This window comes from Rana temporaria, chromosome 1 (genome assembly GCF_905171775.1).
Source record: "Rana temporaria chromosome 1, aRanTem1.1, whole genome shotgun sequence".
Taxonomy (NCBI): Eukaryota; Metazoa; Chordata; class Amphibia; order Anura; family Ranidae; genus Rana; species Rana temporaria.
This window is the reverse complement of record NC_053489.1, coordinates 324,989,110-325,013,099: the sequence shown is the minus strand read 5'-3', so window position 1 is coordinate 325,013,099 and position 23,990 is coordinate 324,989,110. Positions and strand designations below refer to the sequence as shown.

The 23,990-nt window shown below is 41.5% G+C and overlaps 1 protein-coding gene across 1 annotated transcript in view; it reads left to right on the top strand.

Annotated features, from left to right (window-relative positions):
* The first annotated feature begins 15,804 nt into the window (after positions 1-15,804).
* LOC120945882 (atrial natriuretic peptide receptor 1-like) overlaps positions 15,805-23,990 on the top strand; it is an 86,084-nt gene continuing 77,898 nt past the window's right edge. Inside the window, exon 1 of the mRNA XM_040360431.1 lies at positions 15,805-16,404. Within this exon, the coding sequence (XP_040216365.1) occupies positions 16,360-16,404 (45 nt within the window). The 5' untranslated portion in view covers positions 15,805-16,359. The remainder of the gene's footprint in view (positions 16,405-23,990) is intronic.

The window sequence follows — 23,990 nt, the reverse complement described above, 5'->3', positions numbered from 1 at the left end:
TGTCACACGGCTTACGCGTCATTCGCCCTGGAGCCTTCTATGGAGGAGGCTGTATCATTTGTAGTGATGGGTAGCGCGGGTCCGGGTCGTGGAAGGATGTACATCGCTGGAATATATTTTTTATTAAAGGACTTTTCCCAAGCTGTCTGTGTTTTTTTTACCTTTTTTGTCACCTTTTTTTGTGAAATGGTAGAGGTACAATGTACCCCATTACCAATTCACATAGGGGGCCTGAATCTGGAGGTCCCCTTTGCTAAAAGGGGCTTCCAGATTACGATAAGCCCCCCGCCCGCAGACCCCCACAACCACCGGGCAAGGGTTGTGGGGATGAGGCCCTTGTCCCCATTAACGTGGGGACAAGGTGCTTTGAAGGAAAAAAAAGTCATTTAAAACTACTTGCGCTATTAATGAATTGTCGGGTCCCGGTAATACAGATAAAAGTAATTAAAAAAAATGGCAGGGGTTCCCCTTAATATTCATACCAGAACCAAAGGGCCTGGTAATGGACTGGGGGGGGGGAGGACCGAAAACGACTTTTCTCTGTATTGCCGGGACAGACAATTCATGAATAGCCGCGAGTTTTAAATGACCTTTTTCCTTTAGAATTGACATTTTGTGCAGGGACAATTCTAAACACGGGAAACATGCGCTACTTTACATGCATACCTTAGACACCCCCCAGGTATGAAATTTAAAGGAATATTTCACTTTTATTGTTTCACTTTAAGCATTATTAAAATCACTGCTCCCGAAAAAACTTTTTTAAAACTTTTTTTTGCATTAATACATGTCCCCTGGGGCAGGACCCGGGTCCCCAAACACTTTTTACGACAATAACTTGCATATTAGCCTTTAAAATTTGCACTCTTTATTTCTCACGTTCGAGTCCCATAGACTTTAATGGCTTTCGAATGTTCGTGTGAACTTTTGGTCTGTTTGCATGTTCTGGATGTGAACCGAACCGGGGGGGTATTCGGCTCATCCCTACTCTGTCTTATCAGGATATGTTTTGGAGACAATCAAGAAGGGGAGTATCTGTACATACAGGATCAAACAGCCTTTTTATACAATGCAGGAATAACCCCTTAGGTTCCACAGTGAGTATAACAAGAATGCTTTACTACATATACAGACTGATTTTACTGTTGTGGGTTTAGTAAAATTCCAAGTAGGTACATTTATAATTAGGTGCTGCAGCACATTTAAATAAAAAAATAATACTGGCTAGTTATCAAAACTCTTGCATCACAAATTCTGAATTCACTCAGTTAATATGTTCTTATCCTTCTTTGCATTCTTTTAGATTATGGTTTGGACACTTTCCGCAAAGCAGTTTCTCCAGGTGAATTTGATACATTCCAAAACACTCCAGGTCAAGCATACATACCACTGGAAGTTCAGTCCATGTCCAGCCAGGGGAAATCTGCAGAAGCTGATATAAATAGGTACTAAATATATGCTTTTAATGTGCAAGCATTCGGTACATCTTTGTCTAGAGAACAAGTTTTCATGACACCAATGAAGGGGCACAGTTCCTCCCAATGACAGGGCACAATTCTTCCCAGTGACACAAACAATGGGGCATTATTCTTCCCACCCAATGACACCGATGATAGGGCACAAAACCTTTAACTGACACCAAAAACTAAGCATTGTTTACTCTCACTGATGGCAGGACTCTACTTCCAAAGGCCACAGCCTGGCCCCCATGAAGTCTGAAGGACAGTAAACTGGCCCTTTGCTTAGAAGGTTTGAAGATCCCTGGGCTAGAAGACAAAAAATCTCTTCAATATCAATACTGATGACTGATCTACCATTCTATGGCTGATCTATGGGCAAGGTGTTGCACCCAGGCACTGCTTGTCAGCCTTACTGAGTTAAATATTTAATTTTATATACTATTGTGTAGGTTTGCCATCCTTGTTTATGCAATGTAGACAACACATATAGGATTTACAACATGTCAGTTGAACATTCTTCAACATTTAACCTGATCTCGGGCTGCACACATACACACATTTAGTAGTATGATATGGCAAGAATAATAGTTTTGTGGTTAATAAAAAATAAAATGATTTATTATTTTAATTATAAATATATACAGTAATAAATTAAAATATATGTAATTCAATTAAAAATTAAATATAATACAAGATTTACATATAGTAATAATATTAATAATATATGTAATTCAATAAATATAATTAATAATTTTGAGGTTTGCTTTTAAAAAAACAGTAAAAAATTGTTGTTACATTAGTGCTAAGGAAGAATGCACAGTTTACAGTTTATTTTGTAAATAACTGTCCTGGACAATAAATTGTGCTTTTCAGCTACGCAGTTATTTTACTGGAGATAGCGATCAGAAATGACCCCGCTTCGGTAAGTTATTTATTTCTTTTATCTTCATAGATTCAAAGTTGTTTTTGCGTTTATGTTTAGTCAAACACAAGAAACATTTTCTTAATTGCATAGTACAGGACAAGGGAATTTAACCATGGGTTATATGCAGCTGTGATTGGGTAATTGGACACTGCCAAAAAAAGATGCAAGAACATTATTTTGTATTGAGCCTTGGGGGACTGTACCCAAATGATGCCTGGAATAAGATGCGGGGCCAACCTGTAACATCACTTCGGACACTGGATCTTGTGTGGGCACTCACCTTGGCATGCAGCTGATCGTGTTGAGTTAGCCATGGTTCATCAGCCAGTGGAGCCCTGTCCCTGAAGATACCTTCATGGGTATGCCCATCAAAGGCGAGTGAAGCCAGGATGGGGCTTGTCCTAACAGGATTCTCCAATCAACTAAGACATCTGCCGTGGAAGATTTGGGCTGAGTGCCTTTACCTGGTCCCAAGGCTGCCATTGCTGATTTGATTGGTGGTTTCACAGAATACAGCAAAAGCACCAGTTTTTTAAATCTGGCACCCTTTTTTCAGGCTTCTGTGTTGCAGGACTGTTGTATGGGTCTGCCATTGTGCTTGTGCAAGCTCAGTCTTGCATACACTATTTTTCTATCTCTTGGCATGATCTGTCCAGCTGGCAATGCTGCTTCTTTCTCACACAGTACAGCACAGCAATCCTTAAACATTTTCTGGTCCCCAACTGCCTTCAGTGCCTAAAGCAAAGGGCTTCACCCTTCCCTCCCCATATTAGTGATGGTTTTGAGTACCTCTTTGGAGACATCTAGCATTGCAAATCATAGACACAAAGTCAGGGAGTCAAGGGTCTTGTCAGCTCAGACTCAGATAACTTCTTGGGGGAGGCTGAGAGTTTGTCTCCCAAGCACTCATGTCTCCTCACTTCTGAACACTGCCCTCATTGCTCCCTCGGGAACACACACCTCCTTCTACAAGAGGAACTCTCATGCCACGTACACACGATCGGTTCATCCTATGAAAACAGACCGATGGATTTTTTCATCAGATATCCGATGAAGCTGACTTTCATCAGTCTTGCCTACACACCATCAGTTAAAAATCCATTTGTGTCAGAACGCGGTGACGTAAAACACTACGACGTGCTGAGAAAAATGAAGTTCAATGTTTCCGAGCATGCGTCGACTTGATTCTGAGCATGCCTGGATTTTTAACCGATGGACTTGCCCACAGACAATTATTTTTTTCTACCGTTTTTTTAACCATCAGATAATTTTAAAACAGGTTCTAAGTTTTTTCACCGATGGGAAAAAAAAACGATGGGGACCACACACGATCGGTTTGTCCGATGAAAACGTCGGATCGTTTTCATCAGACGAACCGATCGTGTGTACAGGGCATGAGTCTCCATGTCTGACTTAGGGGTAGAATCTCAACTTTATTGCAGGTCGTAGATTGCAGGAGCAGAAAAGAGCAATTCAGCCTCTCCTCCAAGGTGGCTGTCACAGATACAGCTCTACCTGATGATGAGGTTGATAAGGAAGATCCGCCCTCTGCTTCTGAGGAATAGGATCAGGATTGGATGCTTGCTGCTGAGATATAGATGAAGATATCATTGCTACTCCTATTTATGTGTGCACTCAAGCCAGGCGTTACAGCATCCTGAGTCTGCCTACCCTAAAGCTCCTGCCTAAAATCTGCAAAGATCTTCCCAGTTTACTTGCTCTTATAACCCGTCTTGTATGGTGACTGGCCTCATCCTGAAAGGCTTTTTTTTATGTTTTGCTCAAAAATGCCCCATCAAGGAGGGTTTCATTAAGAAATAAATAGAAATAGACTCTGTGCTTGACCCAGCCATTTATTGCCTTGATAAAACCTTGAGGCTCTTGTGGAAGATGTTATTTACATTTGCTGTATACATTTTGCCTGTAACATTTACTACATACAATTAACCAGATATCCAAGATTAGCCTTCTTTGGCTCAAATGCTGGTTGATAGACCTCCCAAACATAAGAAGTGTGTCAGGTACGTACTCACCGAGACCGAGATGCTGAGGGCGGCTCACCTTTGCGACCTGGCGCACTCCGCCCCCTGGAGTTGAGACAGGGGGGAAAGCCGTAAGGAGGCACCAGTACCAGCGAGGAAGCTGAACTTGATAGCAGGTGCTGGACGGAAGACTTATCCGGTGGAACTTTACTAGAGGCAGGCTGTAGGTCAGGCAGCAGGACAGCTTCAGGTACACGTTTCAAGCGGCAAAGGCTGAAAGCGGGTCCGGGGTGCAAGCCGAGGGCAGGAGAAGGTAGCAAGTCCAGAGATACAGGCCAGAGGTCAGAGGTTGGAGACAACAGCAAATCCAGGGACGTAAGCCAGAGGTCAGGCTCAGGAGAGAGAGCAGAGTCGTGCGGAAGTCCGGGTCAAAACAAGGCAGGTACAGCAACAGAAAGTTCAAGCAGGAGCTGATGACAAACCAGCAACCTGTCATGAGGGGACGCAGGACAGCCCAAACGTTCCAAAACGTAGAAGGTAGAGGGATTTTTAATTTGAGTTCCAGAACATTGACAGACTCTGAGAGGGTGATATTGGATAAAGGTCTTAAGTTTGCACCCCCCCAGAGTCTCAACAAATTTGGAACATACATGGATATCCACAAATTTGTCAGAAAGATCAACATTAAGAGATACATGGTGGGTATCCATTCTAGCAACCAAACTTCTGGAAATGGCTACGTTCATTCGGGCCTTTCCAACGCCTCGTTGTTCAACCCCCCGGGAGGACTGGCACCTTCCCTGAAAGTTTTCAGGGATGTTCTACTGAGGGATTTTTAGGCGATGGATATTAAGAAAGCCAAACTTAATAAAACCCTACAGGAAGGATTGGATTCTTTGTGCACTAACAAAGATTTAATCATAAGACCTGCAGATAAGGGGGGGGCATAGTTGTGTTAGACAAGGTGGATTATTTGAAGGTAATGCACAATATTGTAGATGACACCAGCACGTACTCCATCTTACCTGGTGACCCCAGAAGTAAATACAAAAGGGATTTGGAGATTTTGGTGGAAAGGGGTGTGTTTGAGGGGATACTTACATTAAAAGAAAAACTTTTCCTCATACCCAAAGCCCCCCGTACTCCGACGATATATTACCTTCCTAAACTTCATAAGGACCCTGTCTGCCCCCCGGGATGTCCTATAGTGAGTGGTATAGATTCCATCACGTCCCGGGTGGGCAGATATATTGATTTTTATTTACAGCCTCTGGTTAAAAAAATCCCTTCCTATGTTAGGGATTCGAAACATATTATGAATGTTTTATCTGGTATTCCACCTACTGCAGATATGTGGATGGTTACCATTGACGTCAAGTCCCTTTATACCATTATTCCCCACACATTGGGACTGGAAGCAGTCCAGCATTTCCTCGTAAGAGATTCAGGGTTACCGATCAGACAGGTGGACTATATTATGGCACTATTAAAATTTGCTGCCGATTCCAACTATTTTTGGTTTGAAAACAAATTCTACAAACAGGTTACCGGTGTAGCCATGGGGGCCAAATACGCCCCCAGCTTGGCCAATTTATTCATGGCCAAGTGGGAGGAGGATGTCATCCATGTGCGGGATTTTTCCCAGATTGCCCTTTGGGCGAGATACATCGATGACATCCTCCTCCTATGGACTGGTGCGTATGAGGACCTTACTGGCTTTATTTCTATACTCAATTCCAATCAGAGAGGAATAGAGCTAAAATACGAGGCAAGCCAGACCAGTGTCCACTATTTGGATTTAAATATTGGAATCAAGGAAGGCAGTTTTGTTACGTCCACTTTTTTCAAGGATACAGATCGTAACGCCTTCATTCCAACTGACAGTTGTCATCATGCCCCCTGGATTAAAGGTGTTCCTAAAAGCCAGTACTTGAGGTTGAGACGGAATTGTACTGATCCACAGGACTTTTCCGTTCAAGCAAGAGTACTGACTGACCACTTCCTGGAGAAGGGTTATACTCATGAAGAACTAGAGGGAACCCTGGATCAAGTCCTTGCTATAGATAGAAAAGACTTGTTGGTAGACAAGAAAAAAGATGAGGGTGCCGATTTTTTGAATTGTGCACCCTTCATTACAAATTACTCTGTCCAACACCGGTCTGTTTCCCATTTGATTTGGAAACATTGGCATATTGCAACTAACGATCCTATACTGAAAGGTATTTTGCCAGATAGGCCTAAAGTAATTTTTAGGGGAGTTCAGTCCCTGAGGAATAAAATTTCACTTAATGTGGTAGACCCCCCGACTGGGAGCAGAGGTTTTTTTGACCAACTTAAGGGGTATTACAAATGTAAAAGATGTAGAGTCTGCTCTCTGACTACCAACACTAGGAGGTGTGTTACAATGTTCACTTCTACGGTTACTAACAAAGAATTCAAAATTGTTCCATGCATAACTTGTGTATCTACGGGGGTGGTTTACTTGGTCCAATGTCCGTGTGGCCTACAATATGTAGGCCGGACAAAGAGGTCCTTTCAAGCAAGAGTAAACGAGCATATCACCAACATATTGGGAGGTTTCAAGGACCATTCAGTATCTAACCATTATAGACTCAAACACAACCGAGACCCTTCTAACACCTTATTCCTAGGGATCGATAAATTTAAACCAACCCCACCGGAGGGGGAGTAACCTAGTGAGGGATATATCCCAGATGGAGATGGGCTGGATACACCGATTAAAATCATACACTCCGTTTGGTTTAAACATTGATACGGATGTTAATGCTTTTATCAACAATGCATAACTATGTATTCTTTATGAAAGGCACTCTTGGAAGTGGAAAAATTTTTTTTCTATAAAATAAGAATTTTTGAATTTTTCTCACATTTTTTTCACAATTTTTTCCATAATTTTTATGCGCATTTTTGCTCTTTATTATATAAGAGAAAAATTAGACATAAAATAGATGTTTAGGCAGGGGAAGGGTTAAATACATTTAAATTAAGATTTTTTGCTATTTACTTATGTTAAAATGACTTTTATGGTCATAAATAGAATTTTTTTCACTATTAATGTTTTTTTTACACTAATATCATTATTAATTATGTTTATTGGGGTTTGGATTACCCAAAGTTCCATTTGCATATCATACTCTAATAAATCACATTTAGTTATTAATTAATTTTTTGTATTTTAGTTTTGGAGTTAGTTTTGGAGTTCCAGCGAGGGTCACACTGGTTCTCTATGCACAGTACTCCAGTTTAGGGAGACACTAATTGACATAACCTTTTATGAGGTTATATTTGGTTAAAATCACAGATCAAATCAATTTCTATTTTGGGATGCCTTATTTTATTATAACATCCATCACCTCTATGTGGTTTGGAGCGTTCTTGAAACTCTATTAGTTATATAGGCTTATTACCTCTCATTAACATTTATATTACTTAAACCCCGTTTTGATTTCCTGTAGGATGGTTGCACTTCCAATGGAAGTTTTTTAGATGACTCTTATTTACCTTGGTGAATTAGAGTATAGAAGGCCTAGGGGAGGGAGGAGTCCAGTGCCAGGGAGATCTCCGCCCCACGTTCGAGTTTTTATCCGAGGATACATTTTATTTTGTTTGTTACATTTTTAATGAGCCCGTTACATTGGGCAGGAGAAAATGAGTGTAATAAATTTGTTTTCATAAATTTATGACTGTAGTAGTTACATCGTCCTGGTTGCGTGGCGCCGCGCTCCTCAATATGGGCATGTAACCTCACTTAAGATGGCGCTGTCTACATCCACTGGGCTGCCTTTCATAACGAGTGGGTATGTGACCTTACTTAAGATGGCGCGGTCTACATCAACTGGGCTGCCTCTCATAACGAGCGGTGGCTATTTAATGGTGCCTCACTGTCGAGAGCCCCACCCCCATTGATTACGTCAGCTTGTGACGAAACGCGTCTGGGAGGCTGCATCAGTGACGTCACCACGCTCGGGAGGAAGGGCTCCTGTTTGCCGGCCGGCTTTTTCAACTTTTAAACTTATTGGCTGTTTTTATCTACTGCTGCTGTAAGTAGACTACCTTTTAATAAATTTGGTACTGTACTGTATTACGCTATATGCGTCCTCTTTTTTATATACACTCCCTCCATTGGAGCGACTGTGGTCTATCGTGGTCTATCGATTGTGACGCTGCGGACTCCTGATTTGAGATCCCTGGGGGCACTAAAGGCCGAGGCTGGGTTATAGCCATCCGCTTTGATTCCTTACCTTCTGATAAGAGGCTTTGATTTCCAGGTGGAGGAATTTCACATACTGCATGCATGTCACCGGGTGTTGGAGGAATTTTCATCCATCGGTACATCATAGTGCCACATTATATGGAACTTGTGTCCTTGTACTACTATAGTGCATCCTTGGCCTCTGCAAAAGAGCTCATAGACTTTTTCCATTGCTATTACTTCTACCTTCAGTAGGGGACTTGTTTAACCATTTCTTGGCGCAGCTTTTTGTTTTTTATGTCATGAGACGGGCTGGTTTAAATAGGCCGATCAGGCCTCTGATTGGTTCTGGAGGGGGTGCGCGACCGTGCGCGCCCGTGCACGCGCTGTGCCACCTGGACCGCGCGTGCGCCGTTCACGTACGGGCATGCGCTGGAGCGCTGTTCCACCGCGCATGTGCGCCATTCAGTGGCTGGCAAAGCTGGTTCCCTGACAAAGAGTCTCAAAAAATACCTTTCAATGCCTATTTTACAAAACAGAAATTCGCCCTGGGACTTTGGGTGAGGTGAGCACAGTTTGACCAATGAGCATGACAGCAGTAAAAATAGTACATGCATGGATATCATCAACAAATGGCAATCCATAAAAGATACATATATACAATGACAATCATATAAAAATCATGCATCTAGTATACCCAACACGTTTCGTGAGACATAGCTTGCTTCTTCAGGGATGGATGTGTGTAAAACGTACCTAGGATGCCTATTTTGAACCCTTAGGACACATATAGTACATCAAGGAATTTTCTAGTGGTAAGAGTTTTCTCTTGCCAAAGAAAAGAAGGCTATTGCTTCAGCTGGATCTTCAATCCCAGGAAGTCATCAATTCATGCTTGCATGAGGGTTCTTGATCTGACGGTATTGTACATCCAATTTCACTCCAGACCATTGCAACTCAACATTCTGGCAGTGTGAGACAACCATAATTTGTTTGTAGACCACCCCATGCATCTGACCTGCAAGGCCACATTTTCCCTAATGTGGTGGATTTTCAAACTGGCACCATGGACTCTATAAAACTCTTTCTCCCCAAAGACATGAAAAGTTCTCACAATGGATGCAAGCCTGTAAGGCTCGGGAGGAGTCCTGGGTGGTCTCTCAGTACAGGGGACTTGGTCATTGAAGGAAACTCAACTTCCCATCAATATTCTAGAATCCAGGACATTTCAGTTGTCCCTTTAATGCTGCACCTCTCAGCTAAGAGGATACCTAACCAAAATCCAGTTGGACAGTGCCCTGACAGTTGTCTACATCAACCATCAGGAGGCACCAGTAATCAGGGCAAGAAGTGGACCTGATTATGACTTGGGTGAAACTGCTTGTTCTGGCATTGTCTGCCATTCATATTGCAGGCAAGAACAATTGGCAAGTTTATTTTATCAGTGTCTGGATCCTGGGGACTGGTCTCTCCACCCAGGGATGTTCCAAGTACTTTGTCAAAACTGGGGGATGCTAGAAGTGGAACTTCTGACACCCAAGTCCAGCAACAAATTGAACAGATTTTTAATCAGGCCCAGAGACTCTCAGGCCTCTGCAGTAGATTCTCTGGTGACTCAGTTCTACACGATCCTCTGATTCTGATCGAGATAGAGGGCATTCTGGTGATCCTTATTGCACTGAAATGGACAAGGAGGATATGGTATTTGGACATACTCAAACTCCTGGCAGATTCTCTGTGGTCCCTTTTGGATTGTTCGGACCCTCTGTTCTACCATCATGCTTTTTTCCAAGTTCTAAGGGACATGGGCCTATCAGATTCAATCATCCCTACACTTCAAAAAGCTAGGAAGTTGACTTCTTGCAAAGTCTACCACTACAGCGGCTTTTTAGTAGCAGACATTTGTTTCTTAGATTTGCCACCTGGTTTCTGTTTGAAAAGTTTTACAAGATGAATGTTCAGGATTCATCTGATGCAAGTTTTAGGTGCAAGATTCTTCAAGTTGCTCTTAGGGTTTTATTAAGCTCTTCCTTTTCTGTGGACCTGTTGGCATTTTCTTTTGTGTTAGACTGCCCTAGTTAAGACTAAAGTATCTGTGTCCTGTTCGGTACAGTTAAGGAAATAGGAATTAGATTTCTAAAATTTAAATGCATACCAGTTAAAATATATATTTTCCTAACTTGTTTATATACTTTGACTACATAGAAAAATTGTTAGCCAGGCAAAAGAAAGACATGTCTTTTACATCAATAAGTTCATAAAGTATAGAGAAATTTTCCACATTTTGTAATTTTTCAACCAAAAACATAAATATTATATTGGGATTTTATGTGATAGACCACCACAAAGTGCCACATAATTGTGAAGTGGAAGGAAAATGATAAATGGATTTCAATTTTTTTTACAAATACATTTGTGAAAAATGTGGCGTGCATTTGTATTTAGCCCCCCTGAGTAAATTCTTTGTAGAACCACTTTTCGCTGCAATTACAGCTGCAAGTTTTTTCCAGGATGTCTCTACCAGCTTTGCACATCTAGAGAGTGACAATTTTTGCCCATTCTTCTGTGCAAAATAGCTCTGTCAGATTGGATAGAGAGCATCTGTGAACAGCAACTTTCAAGTCTTGCCACAGATTCTAAATCGGCTTTAGTTCTGGACTTTGACTGGACCAGAATATTTTGATCTAAATCATTCCATTGTAGCTCTGACAGTATGTTCAGGGTTGTTGTCCTGCTGGAAGGTGAACCTCCGCCCCAGTCTCAAGTCTTTTGCAGTCTCTAACAGGTTTTCTTCTAAGATTGACATTTATTTGTCTCTATCCATCTTCCCATCAACTCTAAGCAGCTTCTCTGTAACTGCTGAAGTGTGATGGTGTGTTCAGGGTGATGTGCAGTGTTAGTTTTCTTCCACACAAAGCATTTTGCTTTTGGGCCAAAAAGTTAAATTTTGGTTCTTATCTGACCAAAGCACCTTCTTCCACATGTTTGCAGTGTCCCCAATATAGCTTCTCTCAAACTGCAAACTGAACTTTTTTTGGCTTTCTTTCAACAATAGCTTTCTTCTTCACACTCTTTCATAAAGGTCAGATTTGGGGAGTGCAGAACTAATAGTCGTCCTGTGGACCGATTCTCCCACCTGAACTGTGGATCTCTGCAGCTTCTCCAGAGTTACCATGGGCCTCTTTGCTGCTTCTCTGATTGCTTTCCTAGGCTGGGTTCATGCCCGTGCGAATTGGATGCGGTTTGTGACCAGCTCTCTATGGAACCGTTTCCCACATCTCCGCATCGGCACTGGTAAGAATTGTACCGGAGTCCTGTGCGTCTTTTGGTCCATTTCAGGTCCGAATTCGACCAAATATTCAGTCTGAAATCAGACCTGAACCGGTGAATGGGGACACACCGGACTCCTGCCGTGAGCCGGAGCGCGCTGCGGTGTGAACCCAGCCTTAAACATCTCCACAACTTTATCCCTGACCTGTCTGGTGTGTTCCTTTGCCAACATGATGCTGTTTGTTCACTAAGGTTCTCTAACAAACCTACAGTATGAGGGCTTCACAGGACAGCTGTATTTATACTGAGATTAAATTACAAGTAGGTGAACTCTATTTACTAATTGGGTGACTTCTGAAGGCAATTGGTTCCACTAGATTTTAGTTAGGGGTATCAGAGTAAAGGCGGCTAAATACAAATGCACGCCACACTTTTCACATATTTATTTGTCAAAAATATGAAAACCATTTATTATTTACTTCCACTTCACAATTATGTGCCACTTTATGTTGGTCTATCAAATAAAATCCCAATAAAATACATTTACATTTTTGGTTGTAACATGACAAAATTTGGAAAATTTCAAGGGGTATGAATATTTTTTCAAGCACTGTAACTGGTTGTGTTGGCAGGGGGTAACATTTCTCTATTAAAACTTTTATGCCCTCCTTGCATTGCATTGTTTGCATTGTTTGTCCTAAAAAAATACAGATGTACTTTAACTAAACGGGAGGGCATTAAAACAATTTCCAGTGTAGGGCCTCATGCACACTATACATTTTTAACATGGCTCTTAGGGGCATCTGGCATTTTTTTTTGTGCACCTAAATGTCCCTGCATTTTAGCCCATGTGTGTATGCACACATAGGCATTTAGAGTTTAGGAGTTTAGAAGCAGAAAAAAAACACTGCCAGGAGCAGCGGCATTTTGGCAGAAAAAATACTTGACGCGTGTCAACACATCTAAATGTGCGCTAACACTAGGTGCGATTAGCCCTTGAGCCTTAATTAATTTCGGTGGTCATAATACGTTATTATTCTGGCCACTGAAATTAATTAATGCCCAAGCGTTTGACATCCCGAAACCCATTAACTGCATTTACAAATATCAAAAGTTTTATTCTAGCTAAGACACCTCTGCAAGGAGGAAAAGACAAAAATATTCAGTGTGCATTATGCCTAAAGGATGAAAAGGGTGCACACAACTTGAGCCAGGGAATAATCTACTATGTGTTAGAGATGAAAGAGAATGACTATCTGCATGGAAGGTTGCATAATAAAGATCAGATAGTTGAGACTGGATGAGGACACTCAACAGAACAAGGGAAATACAAAGATAAACAGAGCTTGCAACACAAATATGAATAATTTTAATTATTTGTCCTGACATATGGTCTCCAGGAAGCATTTGAAGCGGCAGGATTAAGAGGATTTAATGAGATGCTTAGGTAACATTCAGGATGCAAAGATGAAACCGCATATACATAATGCGTAATCATGATCACTCAGCGTTCAGAAGAGGATAAACTATTGACAAGCTTTCAGGGAAAATAAAGCATACCACAGTGGACCACACAGAAGGCGTATAGTATTTTACAGTATTTTCCCTGGGGATTCCGGTCTTTGGAATTGAATTGGAATTTGTTCACTTTTGTTTATTGGCTCATAAATAATATGTTGGATTTTTTTTTAAGTTGTTCACTTCTGTCTTTATTGCTTAGAAAGGAGACACAAATTCAGCAGAGTACTGCTGCCTTCCATTACCAGAGTTAATAAAGGTCAAATCTGATAATGCCTGTCCATGCCCAGCAGAATATGTGGAGGTGAGTCACTGCAACACTAAGCAAAATAAGTAATCTTTGCAGGGTCATGTATGCATTTTTATTTGTGGTTGCTATTTAAAGTGTAAGTAAACCCCCCTATCATTTTCAGCCAAGGAAGCTGCCATTTTTGCCTCTATTTAATCTACAACTGCCATGATGCTGCACATGTGATCAGTTATGACACCAGCCATTGGATGGTTTGACAGTTTGGTTGAGAGCACAACCAATTGGGAATGTTACATTTCCGGCATGTGCCGTAAATAAAACTGGTTTTATGGATAGGTTAACTTCCGCTTTAACGAAGATATAAAAGCCACCATTAAAGATTAAGTAAAGTTAATCTATGCATTCTTCATTTCTACATTCTGTATTTCATAAGCATTTTGGAGAAATACATCTTCAAACTTTGCAACAGGTGCACACAAATCTAGTCATCAGCTTGTTAAGAATAAGTTATTGTTGAAAGTCCGGGTACAGGTACAATTTAAGATTTAAAAAAGTGTTATACAGAGCAAGCATAAGTACTGGAAACTGTCTCCTGAAATCACCTAGTGAGCTGCTGTATAAAAAAAATCTGTATACCTAAACCGGCCATAGAGGGTGCAAATCTCCGCTGGTTCAGCAGGGACCATTCGAGATTCGAACCATGTATCTGCAGAATGATTGTTTCCAAGTCGATTAATCTATCAACTTGGGTACAACCAGCATGTATAGATTTTTCATGTGATTATTGCCAGCAGCTATAGCCACTAGCAATAATTACTGTGTGTTTCCTGGAAGGTATGGCTCCCTGTGGCTGTAGAACACATTAGCTCCACGGTAGGCATTCCCCCATCAACACTGACTATGCTGATAAAGAGAATCAAGCCTGGACTGTATATGGCCTTGGCCATATTTAGGTATTGCTGTAACCAACTCTAGCCCATTAATTGCGCAGCTTGAGATTCCCAACCATGTAAGCAAATGGACCGGGTACTGGTTGTTAAGCATCCGCTGTTTCCATAGCAACGCTTGGCAGCTGAGCAATGAGCTCATCGTTACAGTACCACTTGTGTTCTGCATTCATTTGCTGAACTATACCAAATTCCTCATAACTGTAATGGAAGAAAACAATATCCTCTTTTCAAGAACATAACATTAAAGGGGTTGTAAAGGAAAACATTTTTTTCCTTAAATAGCTTCCTTTACCTCAGTGCAGTCCTCCTTCACTCACCTCATCCTTCGATTTTGCTTTTAAATGCTTTTGCTTTTAAATGTCCTTATTTCTTCTGAGAAATCCTCACTTCCTGTTCTTCTGTCTGTAACTCCACACAGTAATGCAAGCATTTCTCCTGACACTCCTGCTCGCCCCTCCCCCCTTAAGAGGCTTTCTCTGCACCAGGGAGAAAGCCTCGCATTACTGTGTGTAGTTACAGACAGAAGAACAGGAAGTGAGGATTTCTCAGAAGAAATAAGGACATTTAAAAGCAAAATCGAAGGATGAGGTAAGTGAAGGAGGATTGCACTAAGGTAAAGGAAGCTATTTAGGGAAAAACATTTTTTTCCTTTACAACCCCTTTAAGGCCTCATTCCACCTGTAAGTATTTTGTAGCTCAAAGCTTAAAGCTTCAAAACGTTCAACATCTCAAAGTTTTCAGTTGTGCCTGTTCACACCTAATGCTGCGTACACACAATCGGTTAAACTGATGAGAACCGATCGTGTGTGGGCGCCATCGGTTATTTAACCATCGGTTAAAAAAAGCCAACTTGTTTTAAATTTAACCGATGGATTCCTAACCTGTAGGACAAAACCGATCGTTAGTAGGCACGACCATCGGTTAAAAATCCACGCATGCTCAGAATCAAGTCGACGCATGCTTGGAAGCATTGAACTTCGTTTTTTTCAGCACGTCGTTGTGTTTTACGTCACCGCGTTCTGACACGATCGGGTTTCTTAACCGATGGTGTGTAGGCGTGACGGACCATCAGTCAGCTTCATCGGTTAACCGATGAAAACGGTCCATCGGTCCGTTCTCATCGGATGGACTGATCTTGTGTATGCCGCATAAGTGTAGTGTCTCTTGAAGCTTCTATATCAAGAAAGTACTTCTTTTGAGCTACAAGCTTCAAGTGTCAAAAAATGTTGCCCCAAAAGACTGCAATGTAAATGTCCAAAAATTCTTGCAAAAACATGTGCATCATGCATTTTTCCCCCTTTATAACTACCTTTCCATTGGTAGAAATAATTAAAATAAGAAGTGCTTAAACAAAAACATCTGCAAAAAAAGTGCTAAAAAAATCCCGAAAGATCGACCAAAGACGCTGTGCCGTTTTAAAAACAAGAACAGTTGATTCAAATCAGTTTTACAAAAATGTGAAATTACATGCCTCGATAAAGCAAGCAAAAGACTGCTGTTATCCATTGAGAAGCACTTGTGCTGTGTCTAATACCTAGATCACTTTATGCCAGTGTATTAAGTTAATCCAAGGTGACCTGTCTCAGTGATATCGCAGCAGAGGCTTTTCACTACACATGAAGACTGCAATGTATCTACCGTATGTGCTACTGCGACTGATCCAGGTCTGACATGAAAAATACCCTGGATTTCCTCTTTCTCTAATTTCTACTGCAGCTGATCAGGAGGTGTAGAAGCCAAAACCTTGCACAGAGGCCTACATTTGAGCAAATAAAGAAACTGCTCTATAAGATGAATCCGAACAAAGTCAGTCCCGTGGATATGATGATGACACTGGTAAGTATATATTTCAATATCATATTTTATCATATATCATATACATTGTTACAGAGCTAAAAAAATAAAATAAAATTCTATACAGAGCTAAGACATATTTCTATTCTGTAGCTTTAGAAAACATATATTTAACAGATTATGTTTATCAAATTCCTGTAATAACTGCTGTGCATTGTTTAGTACAGTAGAAATGTTCCTATTGTGCATTATCCAGTGCTTTAAATCAAAGCTTTACAGTAACTTTACAATGGCATGTGTATGCATCCTAAGTTATGTGTACAGTATGTAACACATACAGATATTTATAACCTATTGCAGTACTTCCCCTACCATTCCCTTCATCGGATTGTATCTCTAGAAAGAGTTTAAGGGCCACCCTCTACTTCCTGGACTGGCATGCTGGCTCAGACCCACTCCTGTAATCCTGGTGCCTAAGCAGCTCTTGGCTGTGTTCACAAATTTCAGACACAGACCTGTTAATCTAATGAGTTTAAAAGTTGAAGTCTTGTCATTGCGGGAGACTGTGGAAATGCTTTCTCCTGCCTGCAGCATGTCAATGTCATCATCACTGACTGGTGTCATCATCATTGCTTTTTAATGATAAATGGTATAGCTTTTTAAAATAATGTTAGGAATTTAATCATGCAGACTTGTAAAGTTAGTTAAAGGTCCACATTAAGCAGAACAAAATAAGCCTTAAAGGATCACTAAAGGAATTTTTCGCTAAATAGCTTCCTTTACCTTACTGCAGTACTGGTTTCATGTCCTCATTGTTCGTTTTTGCTTTGAAGTTGCTGTAATTCTGCTGTGATCTCCACACTTCCTGCTTGTCTGGCTCCTTATGAAAAATCTCATGGCAGATTTTCACTGTGGTCCAAGCTGTGTGTCTAAAACTCCTCAGAACCAATCAGATTCATTTTAAAAACAAAACACTGCCCTGGATTTGTTTGTTTTTTTTCTGTGGGTCTCTTTACTTCACATAAACATGAAACCAGTTTAAGAAAATAAAGTGAAACTACAGGCACATTATATGATTGAATTTAATCTATTTTTTCCTTTAGTGATCCTTTAAGCTACATGGGCACTTTTTAGCTCAGTTGCGATACCAACACTGCTAGTAATGAATTGCTATGATGAGTGGTCCCCTAGCCTTTGGTAATTTATAAATAGCTGTCATCAGCAGCTGACAAGATGTCATTCATAAAACAAAAAGTGTGATTGCTCCTTGTCCGTCTCCTGCACTACTGTTCTTCCCTAGCCCCTGTGTGTCCTCTTCCTTTAGTGCTGATGCCCCCCCCCCCCCACCACCTAATCCTCAAAGGTGATGAGATCAAGGTCCTGGCTCATGTTCAGGATAATAAGTGGGGAAGTCAGTAAACATGCCACTCATTTTTGAGGATCTCTTCATTTTGTGAATGAACATGGCAGAGCTCAATATGGAGCAAATCCATATTCAGTGTTAATGAGTGCCGAACAGCAGAGGAGAAGATTGAGAAGGCAAGAAACAAGAGAAAGGAAGAAGTGTCCCATATGACAACCAATGATGTGAGATATGTGCTATTCTGAGAAGACGCTCCCCCAAATGAGAGGGTATTTGCCGTAACCAAAACTACTAGTCAAAATACAAAAAGAATCTGGGTGAAAGCCCTAGAAAACTAGGCTAACCCCAGAAAAGAGGTTACTATAGGCAAATGAAGGACTATACTCAGTTGATACAAATGTATAAATGATTTATTAGTATCTACAAAACATCAATAAAAATTAAAAATTAGTCTGCGGTGTATGCTAAACCGCGTGGCAGAACAAGTACTTTGAATGGTATGCTGCCGCGTGAGCGGTATAGCTAATATGACTCACAAACATAAAGACAACTAACAAACATATAACATAAACCCAGGCAATCCGGATGCTGTGGTGTGACTTCTGTGGTAGTTCACTAGGGGCAGGAACCCCGATCTATGCGATCTGTAAACATGTGTTAGTAGTAGACCTGATATTAGTGAAAAAACCACAGGAGTGACACTGCGGGGAGGGGGAAGCAGGTTGTGCTGAAAAGGCCCTGAACCTGGAGTTCACAACTTATATGTGTATGAATTCCTATTTTGTCTGATCGACATAATTAAAGTCCAGCAATCTGGTGGATTCTATCCTGTATGGGGAAATGTCAGTCCACCAAAAAGAAAAGTTCAGGGTTTCGAGGAAAGAGAGGCAGTAACTTCTGCTATTTTTTCAACAAAGTGTTTGCATCAGACTGATAATGTCCATGATAATGTCCATTGGAGATCCTGCTCTCATAATTAGTCAGACAAAATAGGAATTCATACACATATAAGTTGTGAACTCCAGGTTCAGGGCCTTTTCAGCACAACCTGCTTCCCCCTCCCCGCAGTGTCACTCCTGTGGTTTTTTCACTAATATCAGGTCTACTACTAACACATGTTTACAGATCGCATAGATCGGGGTTCCTGCCCCTAGTGAACTACCACAGAAGTCACACCACAGCATCCGGATTGCCTGGGTTTATGTTATATGTTTGTTAGTTGTCTTTATGTTTGTGAGAAGATTGAGAACACTGTGTCATAAAAAAAATTCTGTCACAAAGGAGAAACATCAGGGGTTTGACCCCTGATATTTCTCTCAAAAAGTATCTGTCACAATTGTTATATACTGTCCACAAGGCCCTTATCATTCCCTGGTGACAGCACTAAAGTAAAAAAGTAAGCAAATGAAATAAAAACAATAACCTGTTGCCGCCCTTGTAACACATAAGGAACTTTAACGCTCACACATGGAAAACATGTGCGTCGGAGCTGCGGTGGCTCAACGCGATTGGCACTGCGCTGACAAGCCATTCACCTCTGCAGCTAGAGGTTCGGATCCCGGTCTCGGCTTCATGTGAATTGAGTTTGGTGGTCTCAGCCCGGCTCCCGGTGGGTGTGCTATGCAAGGTAAGCCTGTGCTTAGTACGCCCACCCCCCTCCCACAAAAACCACCACACCTACACACGCACTCTAAATTGGGTTAACACACGCACATTGACCATGCGGTCTCTAAAGAGAGGCGAAGGACTAATGGGGCTGGTTGAGCGGGCTAATCCTCTCACTCCCTTATAGGGAGTCCCTCTGCCCCGTTGGGCTTCAAAGCGGAGCAGGTAGGGCGGGCTGTGTGGGAGGACCCCCTCACACACCCGCCATTGCCACCCGGGGCATGGAGAAAGGTGGCAGATTGCCTCTGGGGGAGGCCTGCCTACTCCTAACTCCTGCAGTCCAGCTCCTCTCTCGAGCACACGCACAAAATACACTTTAAAAAAAAAAAAAAAAAAAAAGAAAAAAAAAAAAAAAAAAAAAGAAAACATGTGCGTCACTGGGCGGCTGATGTTCCTTTGCTAAGAACGCGCTCACTTCATGCTCCCAGCACAGAGACTGAGCTATTAAAGACAGTTCTCCAATTTTACTAATGATCTGTAGCCAGTGGGACCAGCACCTGATCATGTGACCACTGTGACAGTCAATCACAGTGGTCACCATCACTGAATTCAACCTACCCTATAACCAGGAGTAATGTACAAGGTTGTGGAGCAACCTCTTTTACTTGAATGGGTATAATTCTTGCCATAGCATGCGTACAACCCCATCTGACTGCCTTTGCAGCTTAAGGAGGGTGGTCAGGGGGCAGCAAACCCATAAAACTGTGGCTAAAGTACCTATTTTTACCATATCTCTCCTCTCTGCTTGTGTATAAAAGCCCTATGCTAAGTAAACATACATTTTGCAAAATTAAAATGTTTTGTCCCATAAGAAAATCAACCTCAAAAAAGTTCTCATTCTTTAAGGGCCCATTCAAACGTGTGCATTATGGCAATGCATGCTAAATAATGCATGTTGACATGCATTACCTCATGCATTACCATAACGTACTGTATGACAGCCCAACCCTAAACATAGTACCAAACCCTATCGGATGGACTCTATGGAAGGCAAATTTTGTAAAAAAAAATTCTAGCCTTTTTAAGGCAATATTGCAAGCACAATTGTTAAAGAAATGCATGTTTAGGGCACTGCACTAGGGCCCCTTTCACACTGGGGCGAGGGCGGCGTTTTTTTAGTGGCGCATTACCGCCAATTTCTCGGCGCTATTCGGCCGCAAACGGGCGGTTTTTCCCCCGCTAGCGGCCGAGAAAGGGTTAAAAACCACTACAAAGCGACTCTGCTCTTAGTCCTGCCCCACACTATAAACATATTCTCCCCCATAGCGGTCATTTGCAGTGTGATATTGGCGTGGAGAGAGATAGAACAGGGCTCTGTTCAGTGCTGCTAGCCAGTTAGTGTGCTATAGTGTGCTATTGTGCTTCTTTTGTCAGTGTAGAATATCAGTTTAGTGTGCATGTATTGTGAGCATTCATTTTTACGTCAGTGTATTTTTTGTGTGTGTAGTGTGACCATAAATTTTTACTTTAGTGTCAGTCTTGTGAGTGTAGTGTGACCATTAATTTTTACTTCAGTGTCAATTTAATTTGTCAGGGCAGTTTTCCTGCAGTATATATCAGTGAATTAATGTTTAACACAGTATATATTAGTGCGTTACTGCACGTTTAGCACAGTATATATTGGTGCTTTACTGTAAATTTAAATCAGTCTATAGCAGTACATTACTGCACGTTTAACGCAGTATATATTGGTGCATTACTGTATCTTTAAAGCAGTCTATATACAATAAATTACTGCATGTTTAACGCAGTACATAACTGTGCGTTACTGCACGCAGTGTATTTGAGTAAATTACTGCACGTTTAACACAGTATATTTGAGTGCATTACTGCATGTTTAACACAGTAAATATCAGTGTGTTACTGATGGCAGTTCCAGATACTGTAATCCTCAGAGTTTTTCCACCTCAGCTCCCGGGGGGCTGAGTACCCTTTCATGGCCGGCCTCCAGCCCTCCACGCTTGTGCTCAGTCTCACTAGCATGTCTGTAAGTGGCATTTGATAATATTCTCCTTCTCTCCCTATAGACATATCCATTATATTACACAATTTCAACCCTTAGTAATATTAACAATTTTTGTAGACACCTACCCTACATCTGCTCCTGAAGAGTGGCATAAGCCACAAAACACATTGAGCTATTAGATGCCCCCCTGTGTTTACAATCGCAAGATTTTTCACCATTTACCCTTCATGTCAATTTGGATTGTACCAATTAATAAAGGATATGTTCATTATTTTGTGGAGAAACGCAACAATGAGTTTGGTTTTTACAATGTCTACAATATGAACTAATATGTTCTATACTATTATGTTACTATATATTTTGTATATAATGCATTTTATTGATTGCATATTATTGTTGCGCATCATGCTTTCATGCAATGTTTATAGTTCTAAATGTATTATGTACCTGGCAGACACATTTTTGTTGTGATATCTCCCTGGTTGCATGCTTCACACAAAGTCCCAACTTTTCCACCTATTTCCAATAAATAGGGATGGAAGCACTGGGCTTGAGACTCCCTGTGTCTTCATATAAAGTCCCAACCTTGTTTTTAAGTTTTCTTAAACCTTCAAGATATTTACTTTTGATTTTCCAGTTCAGGTCCCATAGACTTCGTTATTCGGTTCCGAACTTTTGTGATACTTGAAAGTTCTGCCGCATACCGAACATGGGGTCATTCGGCCCATCTCTACATTACATATATTTTGCATTCACATCAGTCCTAAGGTCCCCAACTCACATTCATACACATACTAGGGCAAGTTTAGTTGGGGAGGAATTAACCTTTCAACTTATCTTTGGAGTGTGGGAGGAAACCCAAGCAAACACGGGGTGAACATGAAACTCAGGCAGGTAGTGTCGTATTCATGGTATTTGATGATGAGATTTGTTATTTTTTGAGGGTTATGGTCACTGCACCCTGTGCTTTTGGTTTGTATATGACATACACCTGAGCACTGCACTTTAAGTACATTTTATATGCCTGGACAGTGCACTATTTACATTGTACAACAGTTGCTGGTTGCTAAGTAGTTACTGGACTGATGTTAATTGAAGTTCAAGCTTGAAGCTTGTATATTTTTTTTTAGCTTTTCTTCATTACTATTACAAGGGTAAGGCCCCTACGTGAATGCATAGCGGAGGCTTTCTTTAAGGAGACAACATTAGACTCCTAAGACACCTCTGCACACTCTGCTGAAGCCAATCAAGCACAAACTGGTTTTAAATTGATCCTTCCCCAGCCAGGGTTTGAAATCTTTAAACTTTTAGTCCTGAGGGGTGAACCGGAGCTGCACCATCCCACCGCTGAGGTGAAACCACTTTTCCTCACAAAGAGACACATCCAAATAACCATTTACATAAACATTTACTAAGATTGGAATTGAAACTGCAATTGAAATTTCCCTTCCTCTCAAAGAGACATCAATAAGTGCTGAGGCATATAAAACCACACTAATAAATTGTTTTTCTTTCTCTGCTGCAAGGCTAAAGAAGAAAACATGGTTATGTACAATAGTTCTCTGCGCTAGTAGAAGTCACAGAGCACTGCTCCTAGTGGTCAGTGCGCTGGTACTACCAGGATAAGGCAGTCCATTGCTCACTTAGAACAATTAGTAGAAAAAGGGAGCTATAAAAACTGTTTCTTCTCCTTCCTTCTTTCTGCTGGTACTGGTGAAGAAGCCGGCAAAGATCCTATCCTTACCTAACTGATCAAACCCCCCGAAGTTCTGCACAAACATCAAAGTGTGGATCCAGTGAAATGAACAACAAAAACTGGAAAGGGGCAACAAATTCTTGTCCGTAACTTCTGTAAAGCGAAAAATAAAGGTGACAACGTAGGCATTGGGCCTACTTATAGAACCTTGGATCCGGCAGAGTGACAATGTCCCCTTGGCAATTTGTAGTGGTAACAGAGAAAACTTGATCCACGGGACATTTATGAACCACTCTATCGCTGAAAATGTACCGGCCAGGGCTCCATTCTCACAAACAATCTTCAAACTTGTAACTCAAGTGAATGAAGGTATAGTCTGTGTCACGGGCAACCCTGGGCACATTCAAACGCTCCCAAACTGCATCTTGATACCAGTCCTCTCTCTTTTGCTCAATCACGGACATGAGGGCTGGTGACACATATTTTTTTTTCCCACCCGTACTCGGTGGCCACCTTTCTCATAAAAATGCGCTGTAGGCGGGCCAGTTTTGGCAAGGTACGGGGGTCTCCACGGCCTTGTAGGATGATAGCGTTTGGAGCTCTCTTCTGTACAGGTAGAAGAGCAGGCATAGGGTTAACGACACTAGTGCTTGGCACTTCAACTTCCAATGTTAACTGGGGAAGCCCTGCAAGTGGTGCAGCATTGGCAGGAGCGCTTCTTGCGTCTACGGGACTTGTTGGTTCGGGAGCTTTTACCCCACTGCGACTCGGGAAACTCTGGTTCGAACCATCGGTCATCCCCATCGTCAGACAAAGTCCAATGAATCACATTCCTCAGCGGGCAGGCATGTGCGCCCCCCAACAAGGATGTTGGTTGCATAATTTTTGCTCACATGCAGGCCTCGACTACAGCCGTGGGAAGCCTGCGCGGGGCCCAT